Raw genomic sequence first — 25,103 nt, forward strand, 5'->3', positions numbered from 1 at the left:
ATTAGTAGAATGGGAAAAAATTCATTGAAATGTTGCTCATTTTCGTCCAGTATTTCCAAATGGCTTAGAGCTGATGGACAAAACTTTCTTTATTAATTTCAACCCATATTTCCCTCCTAATGACAACATATCAGCTGTGTATATCCATTGGTTACAATTTGTGCCACCAAGAGCTAACAGAAAGTTACTCTCAGAACAAGGATCAACACCGATCAGTTGCTTTTAAAAATGTCTTAGTCACACAAGACCTACGTATAAAAGTAGTCGTTGGATTTGCCCCTGAGACTTATCGATCTAGAATTAAAAACGATGATTATTCCACAACCTGATGAAATCCCTTTTTAAGTACAGTACATGAGACTTGTTGAACACATATTGACTAAAAGCATCATAGCAAATATCGATGCAAATATCGTTCATAGTTCCTATGATAGATGAGATTGGCACCCAAACACCTCTACAATGATATGCTGGATAAGATCACAATCAATCATGTTCAGATGTCCACTAATAATAATAATTGTTGCCCATCGACAAAACAACCATCAGTCCAATTTCACATGCATACTGCGTACTTAAATACGCTAGAAGCTGTCTATGCAAATACTGATGCATGCAGATGGGCCTGACCAAAAACGTCAGACCCGGCCCCCAAGCCAAATTTTAGTACAGGACATATTATTGCATATGAATTGCAATGGGACAAATTATTGCATAAGAATTGCAACCCTCTAATTACGCACGTGCCACATTTTCTCTGTGTGATCGCGGCTATAGTCTAGTCTCAGCTAATTCTATTTACCTGGTACGTGATTGAGATTCAGATTTTAGACCAGCTTTTACATTAAGGCGTAACTGGACGACCCATGATTTGTGATTAATGAGTATTGCACCATAGCGTCATGCGCTTTGGATTTAAAATAGAATTTGAAATCAGGAACCAAGAACTTATCCATTCCACTTGTGTGCAATAAACAATACAATAAGCAATGAACAATAAACAATGAACGGTATCAGCTACTTGTTCAGTAACAAGTTGTCCAGTAACCCTGTAGTAGTCACTCTGAAATAGTTTTGTCATGTTGGCCATGTGAGTCTAAGCAACTTGAATTGTAAATAAACAAATTCATACTAAAAATAGTAACGACTTAAAAGTAATATAACGACTTATCTGATGGCGACTAAACGGAATTTGACACACACCATATAAACATCACCCTGATGTACATAACAGACTGGTTCATAATGGTACGTAAACTATCATGACGAATCAGCCTTCTTTTGTTTGTCTAAACTCACTGGTAGAAACAGATCACAGAAAATACATATCGCGAAACATATGCTCAGCATTACGAATGCAAAGTTTACGTCGAATGGATATCCGAGATTCACTCCGCTTGATATTGACCACGCAAACATACTACCACTGAACAATGGCCCGATACCCCTGAAATGAAAATTGAAAAGTAAAATGTAAATAACAAAGCTCAGATGTTTCTCAGAGAATACAGAACTATTTTCGTTCTCTTTTAGCCAAGTTTGAAAAATTGAAGGTATTCCGAGAACAGTGAGCCTGGTGCTGTATTCTAAAGCCAGGCGTAGGTCGGCCTTGCGATGCGATGCGACACGATCGACGTTGCGTCGCAAGTGGGGGTGTAAGTCGGTTGCAACGCGATTATCGGCGACTGAGTGCAACTAGTTTCTGCCAGTAGCAAAAGTGCGTAGGTCGAAGCGACCCAATCCGCGATTCTGGTTGTCACGTGGTAAATAAAATTGACACCAAACCACGCAAAGATAGAAAGTATCGAATTCCTCGCTATTACAAGAGAAAAGTCGGTTTCTAACACTCAGAACAAACATAACAACTCGCTTGTTGCTTTCTTCTGCAATTTATATTACCACCGACCAGTTCTATTCCATAATTGATAGGCTATTTAGTAATTGTCTTGACAGCTAAAATAATGGTCTTTATGGTCGAAGCAACATGAATCAAAATGGAGGAGATTAAATTCTCGATAAGAAATTGCATGGAGCCTTGAAAAAAATCTATTTTAAAATGCATCTCATTACCATTGTGGGTTCGAATCCCAGTATTACTGGAAATCGCGTCGCTCCCAGTCGCAAGAGCGCGTAGGTCGGTTGCCTCGCAGAAAGTAGAACATCTTCGACCCATTGCGACTGGTGTCACTGGCAGTCGCAACCAGTCGCAAGCTAGCGCAGGTCGGCGGGTCGTTGTGACGCGATCATCGCTGGTGGTCGCAGTGAGTCGCAAGCCGTCGCAATGCCGACCTACGCCCGCCTTAACCATCTGAAACAGTTTCCTAGTTGGACATTCTTAAGGGATGCGAATTAGTGACCTATTCATTAGGCTCGTTCACACAACGAAATTTAGACCGGACCAAGTGTTCACACGGGCAAAAATACCATTCCAAATTAGACCGGTCTAGTTTAGACCGGTCTAATTTGGCACGGTCTAAAAGAGCGAACAAGGTCCGGTCAAAATTTTGGGCTGGTGTAAATCTATGCGTGTGGACAGAAACTGGTACCAGGTCCGGTCTAAATCGTAAATCTGAATCTCTGCGGTAGAGTGTGAGTCCAGTTGATTATGTTTTAGATGCTTTAATTACCGTTTATGTAATTATTTGTAAGTAGTGTTTTTCCTCCCTATACTATGGAAATGTTAGGAGTGTGATTCGTATTCATATGTTGCGATCATCATCAGTTTTCTTCCATGTTTAAACGACACTTAGAGTTTCATCGTGATAGAATAGAATCGAATTCGCAAAAATGTCTAAACCTGACAGAGGATTGAATTGGTCTAATGAAGAATGTCCTGCTCTACTTTGAATCTGGAAGCAAGACTCCATCCAGGCCCAGTTAATTATCTAGCAGATGGCGACATCTTGTTGGCCCGGTGACAAGCCATTTTATCAACGCGTGTCAAAATGCCTCGTGAACGCTCAGCAAAATTTGGTCCGGTCTTAATTTGGACCGAACCAGGTACGGACCCATTTAGACCTGTCTAACTAGTTGTCATGTGAACGAGTTATCGTTTGAACGCATACATGTACATATTGTTTGTGAAATATCTGATTGTGAAACGGGACCACAATCCACCTGAAATCATCTACTAGAGAAAGTGATGGCTGTCAATGCCATCGTTCAATAGGAGATACTTTCAGCACCACACATGCGAAAACCAAAATAAAGATTCCTGCTATCATTTGAAGACAATCGCAAGGTTGGAAATAAGAAGTCAGTCATGGTCATTGACCAACGAAATTTTACAAGGTGTTCGAACATGCATCAATCTGTCAGTCACTGCATAGAAATCCCGGCAATTCTGCTTGTATGAGTCAGAAAGTAGAAATACAATAACCCTAACCCTAAGGACACCCTAGACTCTAAACTACCGGGCATAGATCCTAAGCCTTCTGTGATTCAAAAGCCATCATTTCAAATGCCTAAATTTCCAAAAGATCGGTCAAAAAATGGATGACAAGATTTCACGACCTGCTGGTCGATGGCTTAACCTTCTCCGTTGTTTTAAGATTTAATTCAGTTTCGAGTTTATTTTCATAAATAATTCATAGATCATTCTGTGTGTAAAACGGATTTACTCCATATCGCATTAATTCAAGCTCTTAACCTTTCTCCTAATTTGAAAAGCACTAAAAATCATGGTGCCTGTTATATGGCAGGCACTCTGAAAAAATTACTCGAAAGATATTCGACATACAATTCTAAATGAAATGATTCCAATATCCAGGCAAAATGCGACAATGAATAAATATTGCTTACCTTCCAAATGAAATCAATACCAGTGATACTCCATTTATAGCTCCAGACATGTCAGGACTGGAGCAGTTATTGACGAACATAGATACCGCTGACAGACAGCAAGCGCCTGACAGCCGGATAATGCCAAGGATAAAAACCAATGATATCCACAGCAAGACTGTTCTGAAATATCAAAATCATCCATATTTGTACTACACCCATGTGAAACAAAAAAAACACGTTTTTTTCAAAACCCACTATCTTATCTGTGACAATAATCTGGACTATGAGAAATCTGATTACATTTTGGTATTCGAGATTTCATAAAATATTTGGAATAGGGACTAAGAATACTTTTAATTCAGACAAATCTTTGGTCCCATCCAACACTGCAGGGACAAAATAGGGCTAAAACTTGAACTACCAGTTGAAGACGGTGTTTGACTATTCGAACCACACTCAATTTCTACGCTCTATTTTTCCAAAATCCTGTTTTAACTCTTTTACAGTAAACCTTGCTTTACTTGGACATGACCATCTGGGCTTTTGCCTAGCTCGGACAAAAACGGTATCAATTTTTTTATTTCCTAACATATTTTCCTATCCTCAACTCGGGCTTTGCATACCTTGCTCCAATTTTGTGCCAGTCTCAGTTAGTCAGGGTCAGCCCCAGTTCAGCAAGGTTTATTGTAATAAACAGTATTTCCTCGATATCTTAACAACCATTTCTAGAACGCAATGAAGCTGCAACACTTACTTGTCTTGAATGAGGTGAGTAATTGGTAGAAGCGCTGTCATAATCATTGCTAAGAGGCAGACAATCATGAAAGTCTGAAAGATTTAAGCATCGTGATGTGACTCTTGTTCATAGAATAGGAATTCAATTTTGCAATACTCAAGTTTTTGAAATGCACAGGGATTGATCATGATATTTTCAACAAGGGCACTCCATTTCTAGATAATGCCTGGACATATAGCGGATTCAGTAAAAAAATCTATCCGACTTCATTTTGTAAGAAGACAGTTAAGGATCAAGCAGACATGCTTTCGAATATTCATTGAAGAATCATCTTTCAAGAAAACATTTTACCTGATCGGTCTTTTACTGGTTTTGAACTGCCTAATTTCATTTTTGTGTTTTATCCTTATTAGATTGTTATCATAATTTATATTTTGTAAAGCACCTTAACCCTTTCGCTACGTGTGACGTTTTGGAAACGTCATATGGAGTGACACGTGCTGTGCGTATGACGTTGTAGAAACGTCATGCACCTATTGATTTATAACTCGAACGCGTACACAGCAAACAGTATGGAAACGCATGTAAGACAAGATAGTTAGCTTTCTAAACAACAGATGGCGAAAATGCGTCAGTAGTTGGTGCTGTCAGCCTGTTGAGCACATGGTAATTTGCGCGGGATTGAGATGGCTGCTCGAAAGAAAGTTTTCAGTGCTAATCAAGTTTTAGGCAAGATTTACGCCGACGACGACAGTGAAGATGACGATTTAGATGACGGGGGTGATTTCGGACTGGGCGGAGACGACTCTTGGGACGAACTGAAAAAAAAAATTTCTAACCCATCCTCACCCCCCCCCAACACGCCCCCCTACAGAAAAGGCTGTTGGTATGATTTTTTACTGATTTTCACTAAATAACATCATAATCTTCGATAAAAACGCGAAAAATCGGGGTTAAAAACAATTTGAAAAAAATCGAATTTTTCGGAAAATACCTTACGTACGGGGCGGTGCAAGCGTGTACGTAGCGAAAGGGTTAATGAAAACGATCTGAAAATCATGAATGTTTAAAAGAAAACCAGACGATACCTTTCTAGCACCAATTTTTCGTTCCAAAAAAGCAAACAAAAACAGCTGTATAATCAACACGGGCACGGATAATATTCCAAGCACCGATCCAATATCATTTGTTTCAAAGCCGAGTCCATCTAGAAAGTAAATAAATATTATCCAATAATTATCAATCATTCCAATACTAATGAATATTATTATTGTATTTGAAATCTAAAACGTTGTCAAGCTGGTACTCAACGTGCTAAAAACTGCCACCAGAAAGCAACATCACAGAATAACTTCTACATGTGATAAATGTCCACCTCATGGCAAACAACTGATTGCTGCTGTGGAATTACATGTATCTGGTGATACTCAGTCTCAGGAGTCCAGTTACCCCATAAACCTTCGGGGGGAAGCGTAACGCGTGTATTCATTCTCTGGGATACAATAATGCAACGATGCTAGGTTTGACAATAGGAACTAACATTGTTAAGACTAACAAAAACAGGATAAATCAATTCTATGCTCAAAACGGCAAGATTTTTGCAGAAGCGAGAGACGTTTGAAATAGGAATCCAAACCTAAATGAGTAGCAGTGGATGCCCAGACCGGAAAAACTTCGTCAATACCAGTTACGGCAGCAGCCATTACAGCATATAGAATGACACTTATTCTAACTTCATGGCTCCTGAAATAAGTGTAAGTTATAATAGATTTATGTGCATGGTTGATGACGGGTGGTAGTAACCACCCAAAATATTTCTATCCTTCTTATAAACCATTTTAGTCAGTTCATAATCAAGTAATTTTTATGTTAAGGCAAGCCTATGTGGCCTCAAAGCTGGACGAACTGGAACAAGCACTGTTCATAATATGACAAGCACGTCATCTGAACCTGGCCTTAAGATGAATCAGAATTTGTAATTAAACATCAGTCGACATGGCTATTAAATCATGGCCACACAATAAATGTACATCTCGCATAGGTAGGAATAACCTGCTACAAAAAGAATGGTACATTTTACACTTCTGCCCTAAGTGAGCTTTACGAGATTTTCAGAAAACCATTTCAGAAATTTGATAAGTTTTAATATTCAACTAGACCTACGTTAACTTGCCTATTTCAACACTGCTTTAAAACCACCGACATTACAATCACAAATCCAAATAAAATATGATTTATGGTCCTACGTTATAACCGGAAGTACCAGAAGTACTGGTCGGAGCTATTACACTTACGTTATTGATAGATAAAGCGCACTTTTCTTGAATTTCGACATACGCGATTCTTCACATTCCGGCGAAATACCCGACGAGTTTCCCGCCATATTTTCTGTCTCATCTTTTGAACACAGTAAACACGTTCTCTTCACATCAGCTTGCATTAAAGGTTTCATGTTTTCCGACGATTCAGAGTATCGATGATTCTTCGCTCCATTAGTCAGGTTAGGAGCGCTGAATGACATCGAGCGGTCGTTTTTCAAATGCCAAGGATATTTGTAACGCATCTGATTAAGATCGTGAGTAGATCGGTTCGAGTTCTGTACATCCAGAAGAGCAGATGGAGACTTGCTATACGTCTCATAAAACATGTTCAGCGTTTCGCAACTTTTCATATAGTCATTGATTTTTCTTTGAGACTGTAATATCTGACACTTCTCACAGACATAAAGGCCATTTTCTTTTTCGCCTGGTCTGAAATGAATAATTCATGATGAAAGGTAAGAGACCCGTTAAATGACAATGTAAGCCTTTCAGATCATCGATAAAGTGTGTACGTATAGTAGTGGTATCAAATATCTAACCCCTCAATTTACTTACAAGTTCTCCCATTCTTTTTGAAGTTTTGGTATGCCCCGCTTGGCCGTGCAAAACCTTTCTACTTAATCATCTTAGAACCCCAGACTCAGAATTGGGTTTTTACTGCATATGCTGAACTTAATGGACAGCAAATAAAGCAATTGGATGCATATGCTGAATGCTATACAAAGTACTTGTATCTGCATGAATATCCCAGCGAAGCAGGCATGGACCATCGAAATAATACCACACAAAAAATTCCAGATAATTCTGTATATGTAGGGTAGGAACTCTTTGCCTGCCTTTTCAAGAAGTGCTGCCCTTTCGCCAGGATTTCAGTGTTCTTCGGGAATCAATATAATAAGAATATTTTCATCAAATTGGTTTTAATTGCTTTTTCAGGTCGAATTAGTAGCATTTCTTCTTAGATTTACAGTCTGTTGCAATCAACAGAACAGAAGTGTATTTTGCAGGTTTTGAATAGATATGCTACATCCTTGGAATTCCACGTATCTTTCAAACCCTGCAGGGCCTCTGCTTTCTATTCTTTGCGATTGTCTACTTACTAGCATAAGGCATGAAACTTACAGGTATTTTGCATGACTTCACAAGAAACAACTTTTAGAAACAAGTCAACCATACCAGTGTGGTTTTGGCAGACAAGTTTCAGTCGTACCAGTACGTGTTTGGCAGGCAACAACGAGTTAATGAAATGAAATGGGTAAATACACTGGCATGTATGATACTTACTTGTTTTTCTGAAGCGTTTCCTTCAGATGTATAACGGCGTGAATGATGGCAACGATATATACGAAAAACACGGGTAAACATGGCAGGATGAAAGGGAACTGAGAGAAGAAACCTCCTGCTGCAAACGTATTCGGGTATTTCTCGACGGGCTGGGCTAGAAATCCTGTAAAACATGAATACTAAAATATTTGTACGTTGTGCATGTAAAAGAGTTTGATAAAATTACAAACGAAAAGAAAATACAATGTTATTTTTTTGGTATTTCCGGAAATGATATGGTGTCCCTTATAAGTGATAGTTTTGTTGTACGGCATGTTATTAAATCTTAGGTTTCTCATTATTGTGATAGAATCATAATCACAGGGGCTTATCACATTTGATAATGTATTTGTCCACTCTGAATGACCACTTTCCCTATAAAGTATATATAAAATTATTATTATCTTTAAATCTATATGTATAGGAATGTGATAAGCCCCTGCAATCGCCAAGTAGAATTATACAATGTTCATAGTAACAGTTTTTAAATCGAAATTTAACGTACCAGATATCGCAGGTCCAATCATTTTGCCACATCCAAATCCGAGCACCATAATCGAAATATAAGCACCTTGATTGGAGTTGTCGGATGATTCGTAAATAACAGCTTTGATCACCCCGATCACTCCTGAAAAACAAAGAAACAAAGTTTCCATGATGGACAATCTTAGCTGACATGCAAACCAAATTCATCCAGAACAAACTTTCATCATCCTCGCTTGGCAGGGATTTGAACCAGACAGCATTGCGCAACTCTGTTGATGAAACCTGCCACAGTACCTCCAATGAGATGGTATGTTCAATCACAAATAAATGGATAGCTATAAATTGAATATTACAGGCTTAAAAGAAACTTGATTTGTGATTGGCTAATCATGATATCAGGGCTAAGTGCGCAAATAGCTGCGCGTTAGGGCTAATCAGGCAAGGTTTCATGCCTTGGTTGAGTCTAAATGCCATAAGGTTCAAATCCATGGTGCCTTATGATGTCATCAAATGCCACGACTAAGATATTTTTGGAACTAACCCATGTGGATACATGGATATAAAATAAAACAAACATCGCCTAACACTATATTTGATGAGATTTATGAACTGATAATACTGTTACTTTCCTTGTCTTTGACTGATTTAAACCATCTTACTACTGTACAGAAAAGTACTGATTTTCAAGATCAAAGACTCTTATTTTGCTTTGACTTAAAATGTGGCTGAAGCAATAAAGTGTCTCCAATGATTGCGTGCATGGATTTCAAAAATGGAAAATAAAAATCACCATATGTTAATCCAAAGAAAAATCTGTTTATGAGAGCAATGATCATTGTCGGGCAAAATCCAAATGTGACTGTCGTCAATGTTTGTAGAGCGAGTGTGATGAGTATGATGGGACGTCGACCGACTCTGTCAGATAACCAACCCCAGAAATAACTGAAAATATTAACAAACAAGCTCAAAATGATATCGTCGCAAAGCTCAATCCGCTGGGTCCCACCTGATTCTGGGTTGTGTCATGGTGGATGGGTAGATCATCCTTGGCTTTAGAAGGCTGGGTAATGCTCATAGCATATTCTATACTATAATGATTTTTGTAAAAGGTCTTTGCAATGATTTCAAGTCGGTTAAAAATGTGTTGATCCTTAGACAGTATATCTATCATATTATCGATCATATTCTACTAAAACCTTGCACGTAATGAACTCTTACCTGGCCATAACCCTTCCTCCGTACATCGCAAATAACAAAATTCCTACGTAGTAACCTTTATCTTCTTCTTTATGTCCAATGAACTATCATGAAAGTTACATTTTATGTAGTACGCACATCGGGACTAGCGGCGAAACATTGTGGTAAAAGTTTTTGTAAGAGTCAAACCCTGATCTAACGTGCGAATAAACCGAAACATTGTGGTAAAATATAACCCTGATCTAACGTGCGAATAATGTGATAAGTTGACTAGAAAATGTTTGTGTTAAGAGGATAATCTTTATGATTAGAATCAGTTTTTCCTGAAGCATAAGAATCAAAATCATACAAAGCGCTACTTACCAAAATGTAGGCAGGCAAAAAGGAGGACATGAAGCTTATTGACATTGCCGTTGCAAACTGTAATAAATCATCGGTATTTCTTCTGGGGTCATTTGCTCAGAAGTTGGTTTAAGATAATCAGGATAGTTGACGTAGTGACAATTCAGATTTCATTGTTATTATCGTACTTATCCGCCAGTTAACCAACTTTTGAGCAACTGGTCCCTGGATTTCTTATGAACTGAGTCAATTTTCGTAAGTTCCAAATGATTTGGATTAAGTGAAATTTAGCATTTAGTGACGTAGAAGTCACAACTGGATTTTTTCTGAAGAACTTGGAATAGCAGAGTTGAAGGAAAAAAATCATGGGGGATTCCAGACGTCCTTGAATCCCCCCGAGCATTCAGGACTTGGTTCAATAGCTGTTCGTAAAAGTTCGACTCAGGATTTAAAACACTGCATATGAACTAAGGCCTATTTCAACTTATGAGAGTCAAACTTCACCAACTGAGTTATCGGTTATTCTACAGCGGGACAGCGGCTTTTTGGATTATAAAATCAATGAAAGATTTCTCATGGAATTCTCATGGTGAATTCGAGAGGTACTTGTGAACTATGTTGAAAAAAACCTTCATGATTTCATGAATCTCTTGGTATATTTAGCGTGAATTTCTCGGTGATTAACAAATCAATTGGGACGGGGACGTTATTTGGTCAAGTTGAATGGTTTATCGGTATAAAATGGCAAGTGAGATTATGTCCTAATGGGTTGATACAACTGTAAGGCACTGTTGATTTCATAAAAAGCAATTTTCATGAATTTAACGCGGGAAATTTTAAACTATCCAAAATATGGCTGTGAAATCGTGAATGTCTCCATTTTCTTCCGTGAAAATGTGAATTCATAGGCCTACCCCTATTAGTCCCACCTGATTCTACTATTAGACAGTCCGATATAAATTTTCGGTTGGCTTTCAGAAGGCTAGCAATTATTCTTTGAAAGGATATATCCATGAAAAAACGAGTAAATAAACTTGCTTAAAACTTACCATTGCCGACAACACTACACCTAGTACTTTCCAATCTAGGGGAGTAGCACCTTCCCTTGAAAGGCGGCAAAGCCCGATCAATTTGGCTTTGACAGACGCCATATCAGCTGAATTTCATCTCAAATTTGGTGATTCTGAAAAGCAGAAGAAAAGCTTTGTACTCAAGGTTCAGGTATTGCTGACTGACAAACTGAGAAAATCTAATCTAAATGTTAAGGCTAGGCAGATGCACAAAACCATTGAAAATCTTAGTGCATCACTGCCATTACTAGTGTAGCGGTTGTAGTGTAAACATATAAAATAGTAATTCAGGTAGTGACTGCTGTTGTCCATAGGTAGCGTAGTCGTAGTCACTCTGCTGTGCCGGGGCGCTCGCTACACGGGTCCGCCTGGGTCGACCGCACTCGGGTAGTGAATACGGCAAGGAGACTCTTGTCTTCCCCAGGAAAGTAAATGGTATAAAATATGTAGAATCTGTTCCTCTATTGAAAAATGTCGCTAAAAAGGGCGCTTAAGCAGTACGCTCTCCTCCAAACAGTCGCCTCCCTACTCCACGTAGCCTTAATCTGTGTGGCCAATACAGACCCCCCAACCCGCTCTCCTCAGAGTAATCCGCTTTAGGGGCTTTCCTCGGACGAAACTCGCAGTGTTGATTACTCGGCGGATATGGCTACCCCCATTCCAAGTGCCCTCTCGCACATAGCTGTCCCCCGACATCTCAGGAGCTAATTGCGACTCATGCCAGATCTGTCAAACTAGTCGTATGCATAAGTGTTGTCCGTAGCGACGGTCAATAGGGGAACGATCCTCACGTAGAACTAAATGGGTTCGATGCAGCAGGAAAACAAACAGAAATCCTCGTCCTTCCTTCCAGTGCCGGCGAATCAAATAAACGCAAGATTCGAAGTTTGATTGGAATGTAGTACGAATTATTAAATATATATATTTTCTTATAATACAAAGTTCATCGTTCTTGATGCCAAGGGGACATCATGTCCACACGCAAAACACCTTGATTATTTACATTTCGATATATAAAAAGAATGTGCCCTTCATGGCTTGCAAAGCCTTGGTACAGTCAATGTACGGTAGCATACAAAGGAGACGACCGAACGTCGAATAGAAGCGGTGGCGCGGCGGACTCCGGTGTGTATCTAATATCACTTAGGTCTCAGTAAACGAGCGTCGAAGCTAATCAACGATTAAGATGTTAACGACGGAGCGTCAAGTAGTTAACGACGAGCGTTGTCGTTAATCAACGATAAGAATTATACGACGGAGCGTCAAATAGTTAACGACGAGCGTTGTCGTTAATCAACGATATGAATTATACGACGGAGCGTCAAATAGCTAACGACGAGCGTTGTCGTTAATCAACGATATGAATTATACGACGGAGCGTCAAATAGTTAACGACGAGCGTTGTCGTCAATCAACGATAAGAATTATACGACGGAGCGTCAAATAGTTAACGACGAGCGTTGTCGTTAATCAACGATAAGAATTATACGACGGAGCGTCAAATAGTTAACGACGAGCGTTGTCGTTAATCAACGACTGCGCGCCAAATTCAAAATGTCGGTGACGCGAACTCAAAGAGTCGAAATTCAGAGGCGACGTCAAGAAGATGAAACGACCGCGCGTTCGTTCGAAAAAGGAGTTACTGAATACAGGTGATTTTCATGGTCAGCAGAAAGGACATCTCGGAGTAAAATTACGGAAATAGCACAGAAGATATAGGCCTACCATACTATTATTATTACTATTACTAATTACAGCGACGAGAGCGTTAAGTCGGCATCGTTAGAGGATTGAATTTAAACAGACGATGAACTGACGGAGAATTTACAATATTTACAGGATTGTAAGGGACGAGTTTATCGGCAGCCCATGGCCGACGACTACACGACCCCCGGGTGCGTCGGCACTCGGGACTCACTGAGGGCGGGATGTCAAAAACCACTGCAGCGATCCCGGGGTCAGACGACCCGGAGGCCCGTGTCTTAATTAGAGAGTAAAATTGTCTTCTTACATGATCTGTACGATTTACAGCGTCCGATTCGTAGAACGGTGAAGAGGCAGCAAGAAGAGTTTCTAATGTGGCTCTGCCAGAGCCAAGTTGCCAATGAGCGCGATTGCGCCAAATTTATAGTTTTAATGCGGTCAACGCACGCGGTGATTGGTCAAGCGTGACGAGCAGTGATACGATCCGCGGACAAAGTAGAGCACGCGAAATCATTCGACCGTGACGAATGATAAACCCTAAATAAAGACTTCATACGCGAGAAATAGAATTAAGTTCTATAATATTTTAAGATTAACGCGAAAAATGACGACTATAAGACCGATACGGAGATATTTACTAAAAATAAACCGGAGCTAACCGCACCACCGCGAAAACGCTCACACGGAAGTGAGGCGGCGCCAGCGAACGGCGTCGTAAAAACGAGCGTAAACACGAGCAGGGCTGGAGAATTCTCCGGCGACGAGACGGAACCAAAACGGCCCAAAATCAAAGAAGTTGGGTCTCGAATATAAAAAGGAGAACACACACTAATAGGTAGGTGGGGGATAAAAGAATGGCCTGGACAGGCGCCGAAAAATCGCTAATGTCACCGCGATGTGGCGTGGCCAACACCGCGGGGGCCTGCCCAGGTCGTGAAATTGGAATCTGACACACAGGGGCTCGTTACGATAGCTGGGGGTCCAAAATCAAAGATTTGACCCAGTATCCTAGGTACCACCTATAAAAAAAGAAAAGGGAGCTAACATTTTGACATACTAGAATTGACCTTCTCATTTCAATCGCTGATTACTTCGTAACCCATCGACCGATTCGCTCGAAATTGGTTTCGTTTCATTCCTAAGAGGTTACTTTTTCGTTTGAGACCTTCCGCGACAAAATCGGATAAGAGACACCCGAGAAATCACGACTCAAATCCGAAAAAACGAGTCAAAATAGCCAAAGCCGGAATTACTAGGACGTCTCGGAGTAGTCGATTTCCGACGAAAAACGATGATTTGACGCGGTTCCCGGACGTTAATCTTCACATATCATACATCGCTGGAAAGCTTATGAACTGACCTTATTGACAGACGCGTTTATTTGATAATCCGTTCCGATACCCGCGACTGGCGAGCTGATAATCCAGATTGATGCGATAAATACGATTTCCAAGTGTATTCCGGCCGCCATTAACTGCGTGACGTCATGAGAAATCCCAGCATGCAACGCTAGATAATTGACATATTCAGTCGACCAATCACGTATCGCGAATTTATCAGTCCTCAGAGCCCGTGACGTCACACCCTCAATGGCGGTTCAGTGACGCTTAAAGTGCGTATTTATCGGTTCGGTGCGTATTATCACCTCGCTTGTCGCCGGTTTCGGAACGGATTATCAAATAAACGCATTTTTCAATAAGGTCAGTTCATAAGCTTTCCAGCGATGTATGATATGTGAAGATTAACGTCCGGGAACCGCGTCAACTCATCGTTTTTCGTCGGAAATCGACTACTCCGAGACGTCCTAGTAATTCCGGCTTTGGCTATTTTGACCCGTTTTTTCGGATTTGAGTCGTGATTTCTCGGGTGTCTCTTATCCGATTTTGTCGCGGAAGGTCTCAAACGAAAAAGTAACCTCTTAGGAATGAAACGAAACCAATTTCGAGCGAATCGGTCGATGGGTTACGAAGTAATCAGCGATTGAAATGAGAAGGTCAATTCTAGTATGTCAAAATGTTAGCTCCCTTTTCTTTTTTTATAGGTGGTACCTAGGATACTGGGTCAAATCTTTGATTTTGGACCCCCAGCTATCGTAACGAGCCCCTGTGATCTGACAGGACTGCCAAAAATCTGTCAGATTGAAATTGAGCCGAAAAGATCCCGAAACATCGCCGCAGAACACCCAGCCCCGCCCCGGAATACGTACATCTAAAAAGAAACAATGAGAAAAGAACGGCTTAAGGCCATTCCGAAATACATAATATAATTTCACAAAAGACCGACATTTTGTGGTCAAACCCACCCCAGATATTGACAATTTTCGCCACAAAAACCCCCGCCCAGCCTCATACTACGCCTTAAGGCGATGAGGCGAAATGAATTTAAAGAAAATTGGATGTCATAATGACAAAAAGCGAAAAAGGCCTAATCAAAAAGCAAGCCCGAAAGTAGAAGACCCGAAAATAGTACAAATTACAATTAATATTACATTTACAGGAAACGGGGTTCCGAGGTCCCGGCAAGCGGGCGGAGCTGAAGAGAACCGACGAGGGGACCAGGCACTCATCCGGAGTGCTCCGAATCAGCCTCCTCTCGGCCCTCAACGACCCCCACCAGATCCCCGGAACATACGGAACACCGTAAAAACAGGTAAAAACAGACCACTAATATACGTAAGGGATCTTGGCGGATTTGCAATCGATGGCGCACAGGACGCACGGACTGGGCCGACGGTCCAGGCCCCAGGTGGCGACGGGTCCGTGCGGAGTCGGATGTTGGTGTCGCAGGCCAAATACTGCTACGCGTCGCGGAGTGATCTCGTTCTCGGCGGGAGGCCATTCAATCCCATGGTGGGCTGCGAGGACCCGACACGCTGTGCAGGCGAAGGTTTCGGTAGGAGTCCCACAGTATTGATACGCGGTACCCATCGCAGAGGGGTGATAGTGTAATGTCACATGCAGGCTACGGGTGGACGCCGAGCCAACCTCCTCGTCGCGTACAAGCATGACGTGCTGGCCCGTGCCAACACCTACCAGTTCGTTCGTTCCTACGATAACTTCTGGCACACCAGCGTCAGCCAGGGCGAGCAGCCGCTGTTCCTCCTCTTCAATGCTCCTGGTGGGTATCACCGGCGTGATTTGGTTGTTCATCACCTGGAACTTGCCCGCTCCGGCCTCCGTCTCCGCGACGACTATCGGTGCAACGACGGGAATGTCGGCCGACGAATTTGGAGAAGTCGCAGAAGGAGGGGCGTCCCCCTTGCTCAAAACGTGGTCAAAATCGGCCGGCATGTCCGGGCCGATATCAGACGCGTGTGTCGTCTTCGGTGGCGACGCAATAGGAGTTAACACGGTCGGAGGCGTCGCGATCAGGGGCGGAGATGTTGATATCGGTTGCGGCGCAATCTGGGGCGTCGCGATCGGTGTCGGTTTACCGGGTTCAAGCCGAGCTATCGCCTTCCTGGCTTCGAGGTCTCGACGAATCTCTAACCCTATACTGGTCTGTTGCGCCAGAAAGGCCGAGTCGAGCTGGCGGGCCTCCTCCGCGATGCGGTCGCTTGCAATCATGTTGGCCTTAACGCGTGCCCGATGGGCCCGGTCGGCCTCGCGTCGCGCCCGACGGTAGTCAGTGTGGCCGGGAGATTCTGAGATGGATAGAGCTGGATCTCGGTCCCACTCCTCAGTGCGCACGATTTTGCGCGGAGGTGAATTCTCGTCGCCCTCGGTGACGACCTCGTACCCCGGGTCGCGATTGGTCGTTTTTACATGATATTTTCCATGCTGCCGCGCGGAAAGTTTAGTACGTGAAATACGGCCGCAGTCGCGGCATTTGTAGCTGCGGCCTGCGACAGGCCGCCCCTCACACCCATCAGCATGCGCGTCGATCGCTTCTGAACGGAAATGCTTATAGCAAAAGCGACATTTAGTCTTGATGCTCGACCTGTAATAACAAAGTTGCAGATTTATATAAGAAAACCAGATTAGACGGTCCAATCCCCGAACCTATCGGGCAAGCGGGTTCTTCGATCAGATCTTCTACTAGAAAGGCCCTCAGAGGGCATCGCACCTAGGGGCGAATCAACGGCCACATAGGGCTTCAATCGATCGAAATGTATATATTTGACATTGTGGTTTTCGAGATTCTCAACACCAAAGACCACGTCGTTGACAATGCGCGTGACTGAAAACGGACCAGTCCAAAGACAGGACAATTTCTTGGTCTGTCGGGCCGAAATGGCGGGCGTGTAAACCCAGACTAAATCTCCGATATTATAAGTAGAGCCGCTCTGTCGCAAATCGTAACTTCTCTTATTTCGTTTCGTTCTTATTTCCAGGTTGCGTCGAGTCAATGCAAACGCGGTTTCAAGACGCTCTTTAACTTCGATCGCATACGATTTAGTTGGAAGAGGAGAGTGTTCCGCCGCGGATGTACCGGATACAATTTGAAGCGGTAAGTTAATTTCACGCCCGAACATCAAATAATTCGGAGTAAAACCAGTGCTATCATGCACGGAAGCACGGTACGCCATAGTTAAGAAAGGTAATTGTTCGTCCCAGTCAGTCTGGTTAGAATTCACAGTCATAGCGAGGCCGTCTAAAAGAGTCCGATTGTACTTCTCGCACAACCCGTCGGATTGCGGGTGATAGGCCGTTGTACGGGTTTTCTGCATCTCGAGCAGTTCGCATATCTCTCTAACTAGTTTCGATTGGAAGTTCGTGCCTTGGTCACTATGGAATTGGCGGGCTACCCCATACCTCGAAATGAATTCTCTCACTAAGGTCGTTGCCACGGTAACAGCTGTCTGATTGGGTAGAGCATAGGCTTCTACCCACCGAGTGAAATAGTCGGTCACAACTAAGATAACTGTATTGCCAGAGTCAGTCTCGGGGAGAGGACCTAGAATGTCGAGTGCGATTCGTTCGAGTGGTAGTCCCACTCTGTAATCTTTCATAGCGGCCCTTCTCTTCTTAGGGGTGGTCTTTCTTGACGCGCAGATATGACACTGTTGACACCAGAGTTTAATGTCCTCATGGATTCCGTGCCAGAAATATTGACCATGGACGGCGGCGAGAGTCTTCTTTACTCCGAAATGTGCCGAAGTACGGGAGTTATGGATGGAGTTAAAGACTTCTTTTCGATACTTTCTCGGGAGGAGTAGGAGCGTTGAATCGGGATGTCCAGCGCGTTCCTTGCTTATAAATAGTTTACCGTCAATCAGTTTTAATTGTGTCCATCGAGCCCAGTAGAACTTGGTCGAAAGCCCAAGGCTGGAGACATCTTGCCAGGCAGGCCTGTCGCCGGACTTGAATCTTTCCACTATCCAAGATAGCTCCGAGTCAACTGCCTGTTCATTTATCAATTGCTGAGTCGTCCATTCGGTTGAACTTAACAGGGTGGTCCCAGATCTAGGTATATTTCGTTGTTCGATGTTAATGTTTCTAATTTTGGTTCTGTCATTACAGGGAGAAATATCGCCCTGAAAGTTTGAAGAAGAACGGAGGCAGCTTGCACACTCTCGGCGTGAAAGACCATCAGCATTGGTGTGAAAACGACCGGGTCGATGTTGAATCTTGAATCGATACTCGGCCAAGGCGGTTATCCATCTTGCGGTCTGTCCCTCTGGCTCCTTGAATGACATCAGCCACCGAAGTGACGCGTGGTCAGTCCTGAGGAGGAATTCTCTCCCAAGTAAGTAGTGTCGAAAATGTTTCACATAAGTTATAACTGCGAGCAACTCTCGCCTAGTGGTACAATAGTTTCTCTCCGGTTTGGAAAGGACACGGCTACCATACGCGATCACCCTTTCCTGTCCGTCCTGCGGCTGAGATAGCACTCCTCCGAGCCCCACTCCAGAAGCATCGCAATCTAGAATGAATGGTAAATCGGGGTCAGGATAGGCTAAGACTGGTGGCGACATCAACATCTCTTTCAATCGGATGAACGCATCTTCGCAGTCTGATGTCCAGGTAAACTTCCTGTCTTTCTCGGTTAATTTATACATCGAGTGAGCGACGGAAGAGAAATCCGGGCAGAAATTTCGATAATACGACGCCAGGCCGAGGAATGATCGGACATCAGTTGGACACTTCGGTGTAGGCCAGTTCTTGATGGCTTCAATCTTAACAGGATCGCAGGCGACTCCCTCTTCTGAGACGATATGGCCTAGGAAAGTGACGCTTCTCTGGAAAAATTGACACTTCTTAGGTTTGAGCTTCAACCCGGAACGTCTGATTCGGTCAAAGACCGCCCGTAGATTCTGCAGAGTCTCGTCGAAGGATCTTCCGTATACGATGATATCGTCGAGATAAATTAAACAAATCTCATTTTGCAGCCCGCGCAAAACCTGCTCCATCAATCTTTCAAACGTGGCGCCCGCGTTGCATAGACCGAACGGCATACGCTTAAACTGATAAAGGCCATTTCGTACTACGAATGCTGTTTTCTCTTTAGCTTCTTCAGACAACTCCACCTGCCAATATCCTGAGGCTAAGTCCATCGTGCAAAAGTATTTCGATCCTGACAAAGAGCGAATCGAATCATCTATTCGGGGAAGCGGGTACGAGTCAAGCTGCGTACACGAGTTCAATGCCCGGAAATCTACGCAGAACCGTGTGGAACCATCTTTCTTCCCGACCAACACGATATTCGAGCACCAAGGGCTGGATGAAGGTTCTATCACGTCTCGGTTTAGCATGTCTTCCACCATTTCGTCTGCTGTCTCTTGTTTCGATATGGGCATCCGCCTCGCCCGCTGTTTGATAGGGCGGCTCCCATTGGTGTCAATGTCGTGTGTCACGCCCTGGGCTAAACCCAAATCAGTGTCCGATTTCGAAAATATGTCAGAGTATTCTAGTATGAGCTGTCTCGCTTGTTCTCCCTCAGTAGGACTCAAATTCTCAAGGGTTCTCGCAATTAAGTCCACTAAATGATCAGGCTCTCTCTGGTCGGGTTGTAATTCTAGCTCGGTTATGCCGATCTGATTCATGCTTGAGCCGCCAACTCGGCTGATGGTGCTGAGATAGCCCAGGGTTGAACCCTTATGAATGGTTATCGTTTCCGGGGTCGGATTCATAACCCTTGCTGGTAGAAATTTCTTCTCTGTGTCTACAAGACTACGTGCGGTGAGAAATTGGTGTTTATGGGAAAGTCGCGATGACTCTATTATTGCCCATTTTCCAGTATGGTGTTGAACATCTACGAGTCCATCAACTATCTGTTCCGAAAATGGCTGAAGGATAACTTTCCGCCGGCTTCGTACTCGAGTGTTATTCTCGTCAAGATTACAGTGCTTTCCGTAAAACAGTTGCTCATCACCCAAAATCAAGCTCTTCCGTCCGGGAAATATCTTACAGTCGAAAAATTCTAGAAAGTCCATGCCGAGTATGACATCTTCTGATATATCAGCAATCACGAATTTCCAGGGAGTCGATTTATCGAAGATCTTAGCGTCGATCTCCATCTGACCTTTGACCTCAATACCTAAGCCATTGGCCGTACTCAATGCAACATCTGACATCTCTAATTTATCTTTCATCGCAGGACGAAGTCGATTATAAATCTTGCTATTTACAACGGAGACGCAAGCTCCCGTGTCAATCAAATAATTTACATTGATTTCTCCTATTTTTCCGTGTATGATTATGCTCGTTGAATTTCTGCTCATTTGATAAATCTTTCTGATTTCTTTAATTTTAGGAGTTGGAGTATGATGATTTAATGAAGGAAATGAGAGTTCTTCTACTTGCGCGGCTGGCCGGACTCTCGAGGAGCCAACCGTCCCTCGTTTCCCTGATGCCTTGATCTGCGACATTCTCGAGAAATGTGGCCGGGCTCTCCGCAGGCGTAACAAACGATGCGATTAGGGAGACGCCTACCGGCATCCGCAGGGGGGCGTTGCTGAGTCAACACTTGCTTCACCATTGAGGTTAGTTGAGCGACTTGTTCTTTTAACCCTTCAATTTCTCCACGGGGTTCCGATTTAACCTGATTCACGAAGCCATGCGAGTTTCTCTCCCGAACATCTTCTAGTTTCTCGAATGCCTCGAGTTCTACCGCTAATTTCACGACCTCATCTAATGACGTACTATGACTCTGATGAAGGCGCATTCTCAAATCTCTATCATCCAAAGCATCGATAAAATGGTTTCGTGTTAATCGGTCTCGTTGAGTCGGAGTTAAATCAGGGTAAGCCTTGGTTGCCAAGGTGATTAATACCTGCGAGAGCTCTCTCAGGCCTTCATTTCGTTTACGACGTCTGTTTCTTATTTCAGCCAAAAATAGTTCAGCCTGATGACCATGTCCAAAGCGATTGTCGAGCACTCTGACCAGTTGCTGAAAATCTCGCCTCTCCTCGTCGACGAGTGTACATACTAGTTGTCGGGCTGGACCACGAAGATGAGCAAACAGGATATCGGCTTTAAGACGTCCGTTCCAGCCATTAATTCGGGCTACAGTCGCGAAAACTTGGAGATAATCAGGCCATGAGCCGTCTCCGGAAAACGTCTCGGGTCTGATATTATATAAATTATGAACAGTCGAGCTATAGCCGGCGGTTGCTGGGCCGATCGGTGCTGTCTCACGCTCAAAGGGCCTCGGTCGGTCGATTTCATCATTGAAAGGAAGGTCAGTGATGTCGTCCCTCGATTCTGTCATCGTACGAGTCTCATCACTGGTAAGTCGGCTTAATGACCCGTCTTGAGAACCGTCGCCGGAGGCTGATTGAGTAACCTCGCGATCTCTATTAAGGTCAAGGTCTTGATCAAATCGTACATGTCGTTCATCTCCCTGACTATGGGATCTGCTCTTTGCCTTGCCTCGGGTACGTGAGCGACCTCTCGTCATGTCATTATTTTCCATTTTTACTTATAGCTGAATTAGAAGACGAACGATTAGAATGACGCCGCGCAAGAAGGTTGAAAGGAAAAACCAATTTAAATATATATGATAAGCTGATCACTGGAAGAAGGATTTCTGCTGCATCGGAAAAATAAACTAGCCCTAACCCGTCACTCGTCAAGTCAAACGAAAATTAATACTTTCAATAAGGGAAGTATTTTGATAAATAGATCCCACCGCTGCCACCATTTTTGTAGCGGTTGTAGTGTAAACATATAAAATAGTAATTCAGGTAGTGACTGCTGTTGTCCATAGGTAGCGTAGTCGTAGTCACTCTGCTGTGCCGGGGCGCTCGCTACACGGGTCCGCCTGGGTCGACCGCACTCGGGTAGTGAATACGGCAAGGAGACTCTTGTCTTCCCCAGGAAAGTAAATGGTATAAAATATGTAGAATCTGTTCCTCTATTGAAAAATGTCGCTAAAAAGGGCGCTTAAGCAGTACGCTCTCCTCCAAACAGTCGCCTCCCTACTCCACGTAGCCTTAATCTGTGTGGCCAATACAGACCCCCCAACCCGCTCTCCTCAGAGTAATCCGCTTTAGGGGCTTTCCTCGGACGAAACTCGCAGTGTTGATTACTCGGCGGATATGGCTACCCCCATTCCAAGTGCCCTCTCGCACATAGCTGTCCCCCGACATCTCAGGAGCTAATTGCGACTCATGCCAGATCTGTCAAACTAGTCGTATGCATAAGTGTTGTCCGTAGCGACGGTCAATAGGGGAACGATCCTCACGTAGAACTAAATGGGTTCGATGCAGCAGGAAAACAAACAGAAATCCTCGTCCTTCCTTCCAGTGCCGGCGAATCAAATAAACGCAAGATTCGAAGTTTGATTGGAATGTAGTACGAATTATTAAATATATATATTTTCTTATAATACAAAGTTCATCGTTCTTGATGCCAAGGGGACATCATGTCCACACGCAAAACACCTTGATTATTTACATTTCGATATATAAAAAGAATGTGCCCTTCATGGCTTGCAAAGCCTTGGTACAGTCAATGTACGGTAGCATACAAAGGAGACGACCGAACGTCGAATAGAAGCGGTGGCGCGGCGGACTCCGGTGTGTATCTAATATCACTTAGGTCTCAGTAAACGAGCGTCGAAGCTAATCAACGATTAAGATGTTAACGACGGAGCGTCAAGTAGTTAACGACGAGCGTTGTCGTTAATCAACGATAAGAATTATACGACGGAGCGTCAAATAGTTAACGACGAGCGTTGTCGTTAATCAACGATATGAATTATACGACGGAGCGTCAAATAGCTAACGACGAGCGTTGTCGTTAATCAACGATATGAATTATACGACGGAGCGTCAAATAGTTAACGACGAGCGTTGTCGTCAATCAACGATAAGAATTATACGACGGAGCGTCAAATAGTTAACGACGAGCGTTGTCGTTAATCAACGATAAGAATTATACGACGGAGCGTCAAATAGTTAACGACGAGCGTTGTCGTTAATCAACGACTGCGCGCCAAATTCAAAATGTCGGTGACGCGAACTCAAAGAGTCGAAATTCAGAGGCGACGTCAAGAAGATGAAACGACCGCGCGTTCGTTCGAAAAAGGAGTTACTGAATACAGGTGATTTTCATGGTCAGCAGAAAGGACATCTCGGAGTAAAATTACGGAAATAGCACAGAAGATATAGGCCTACCATACTATTATTATTACTATTACTAATTACAGCGACGAGAGCGTTAAGTCGGCATCGTTAGAGGATTGAATTTAAACAGACGATGAACTGACGGAGAATTTACAATATTTACAGGATTGTAAGGGACGAGTTTATCGGCAGCCCATGGCCGACGACTACACGACCCCCGGGTGCGTCGGCACTCGGGACTCACTGAGGGCGGGATGTCAAAAACCACTGCAGCGATCCCGGGGTCAGACGACCCGGAGGCCCGTGTCTTAATTAGAGAGTAAAATTGTCTTCTTACATGATCTGTACGATTTACAGCGTCCGATTCGTAGAACGGTGAAGAGGCAGCAAGAAGAGTTTCTAATGTGGCTCTGCCAGAGCCAAGTTGCCAATGAGCGCGATTGCGCCAAATTTATAGTTTTAATGCGGTCAACGCACGCGGTGATTGGTCAAGCGTGACGAGCAGTGATACGATCCGCGGACAAAGTAGAGCACGCGAAATCATTCGACCGTGACGAATGATAAACCCTAAATAAAGACTTCATACGCGAGAAATAGAATTAAGTTCTATAATATTTTAAGATTAACGCGAAAAATGACGACTATAAGACCGATACGGAGATATTTACTAAAAATAAACCGGAGCTAACCGCACCACCGCGAAAACGCTCACACGGAAGTGAGGCGGCGCCAGCGAACGGCGTCGTAAAAACGAGCGTAAACACGAGCAGGGCTGGAGAATTCTCCGGCGACGAGACGGAACCAAAACGGCCCAAAATCAAAGAAGTTGGGTCTCGAATATAAAAAGGAGAACACACACTAATAGGTAGGTGGGGGATAAAAGAATGGCCTGGACAGGCGCCGAAAAATCGCTAATGTCACCGCGATGTGGCGTGGCCAACACCGCGGGGGCCTGCCCAGGTCGTGAAATTGGAATCTGACAGGACTGCCAAAAATCTGTCAGATTGAAATTGAGCCGAAAAGATCCCGAAACATCGCCGCAGAACACCCAGCCCCGCCCCGGAATACGTACATCTAAAAAGAAACAATGAGAAAAGAACGGCTTAAGGCCATTCCGAAATACATAATATAATTTCACAAAAGACCGACATTTTGTGGTCAAACCCACCCCAGATATTGACAATTTTCGCCACACTAGTCTTTTTCAGTATCTGCATTTTTCATTCATCTTTGCTTGAGAGGACGTTGGGTGGCCTAACACAAGTCAGTTTAGGTACGGCATACCTGATATAGGGCTTCAAAGGACCAGCAAAGCTAAACCAAAACATTGATTTTCAATTCATTTTACTCACTGTAGGCCTGTAAAAGGATTGCCAAAAAGTTCATTGAATGGGGTTGCATCATATGAGCATGAGGGGTTTTTACAAGTATTTTCTGAAATCTTAATAAAAAGACGAAAACGTGTTAAATTTTGCCAGGGGAAATGCTCTGGAGAGGGGTGTGACATTATATGTGGTAGTGAAGAAGTTATTACCGGTATTTAGTCTAATAGTAAACCGTAACATTAGGCCTAACTACAAATGATATTCAGACTATATCGGTATGTGCTACCAAAACTGCCCGAGCTAGAG

General features: G+C 43.2%; 2 protein-coding genes across 9 annotated transcripts in view; one reads left to right on the forward strand and one right to left on the reverse strand.

Moving 5' to 3' along the window:
• The window catches only part of LOC141899712 (uncharacterized), a 32,752-nt gene that overhangs the window by 7,176 nt on the left and 473 nt on the right, over positions 1-25,103 (reverse strand). For 2 of the 4 annotated variants that reach the window (XM_074786160.1, XM_074786159.1), the window contains exons 2-13: positions 11,238-11,371; positions 10,210-10,266; positions 9,868-9,950; positions 9,440-9,591; positions 8,669-8,791; positions 8,125-8,287; positions 6,814-7,269; positions 6,156-6,262; positions 5,608-5,726; positions 4,538-4,611; positions 3,802-3,963; positions 1,300-1,447 (exon numbers count right to left, since the gene is read on the reverse strand). In XM_074786160.1, the coding sequence (XP_074642261.1) occupies positions 1,300-1,447; positions 3,802-3,963; positions 4,538-4,611; positions 5,608-5,726; positions 6,156-6,262; positions 6,814-7,269; positions 8,125-8,287; positions 8,669-8,791; positions 9,440-9,591; positions 9,868-9,950; positions 10,210-10,266; positions 11,238-11,339 (1,746 nt within the window). In that variant the 5' untranslated portion in view covers positions 11,340-11,371. Of the gene's footprint in view, positions 1-1,299; positions 1,448-3,801; positions 3,964-4,537; positions 4,612-5,607; positions 5,727-6,155; positions 6,263-6,813; positions 7,270-8,124; positions 8,288-8,668; positions 8,792-9,439; positions 9,592-9,867; positions 9,951-10,209; positions 10,267-11,237; positions 11,519-25,103 lie in introns of those variants that run through there. The other 2 variants (XM_074786158.1, XM_074786161.1) reach the window with 2 other exon arrangements.
• Positions 24,201-25,103, forward strand: part of LOC141899715 (putative tRNA(His) guanylyltransferase) — a 35,459-nt gene continuing 34,556 nt past the window's right edge. For all 5 annotated transcript variants that reach the window (XM_074786172.1, XM_074786170.1, XM_074786177.1 and 2 more), the window contains exon 1: positions 24,201-24,337. The gene's annotated coding sequence lies outside the window, so the exon portion shown is untranslated. The remainder of the gene's footprint in view (positions 24,338-25,103) is intronic.

Source organism: Tubulanus polymorphus, chromosome 2 (assembly GCF_964204645.1).
Source record: "Tubulanus polymorphus chromosome 2, tnTubPoly1.2, whole genome shotgun sequence".
Lineage (NCBI taxonomy): Eukaryota > Metazoa > Nemertea > Palaeonemertea > Tubulaniformes > Tubulanidae > Tubulanus > Tubulanus polymorphus.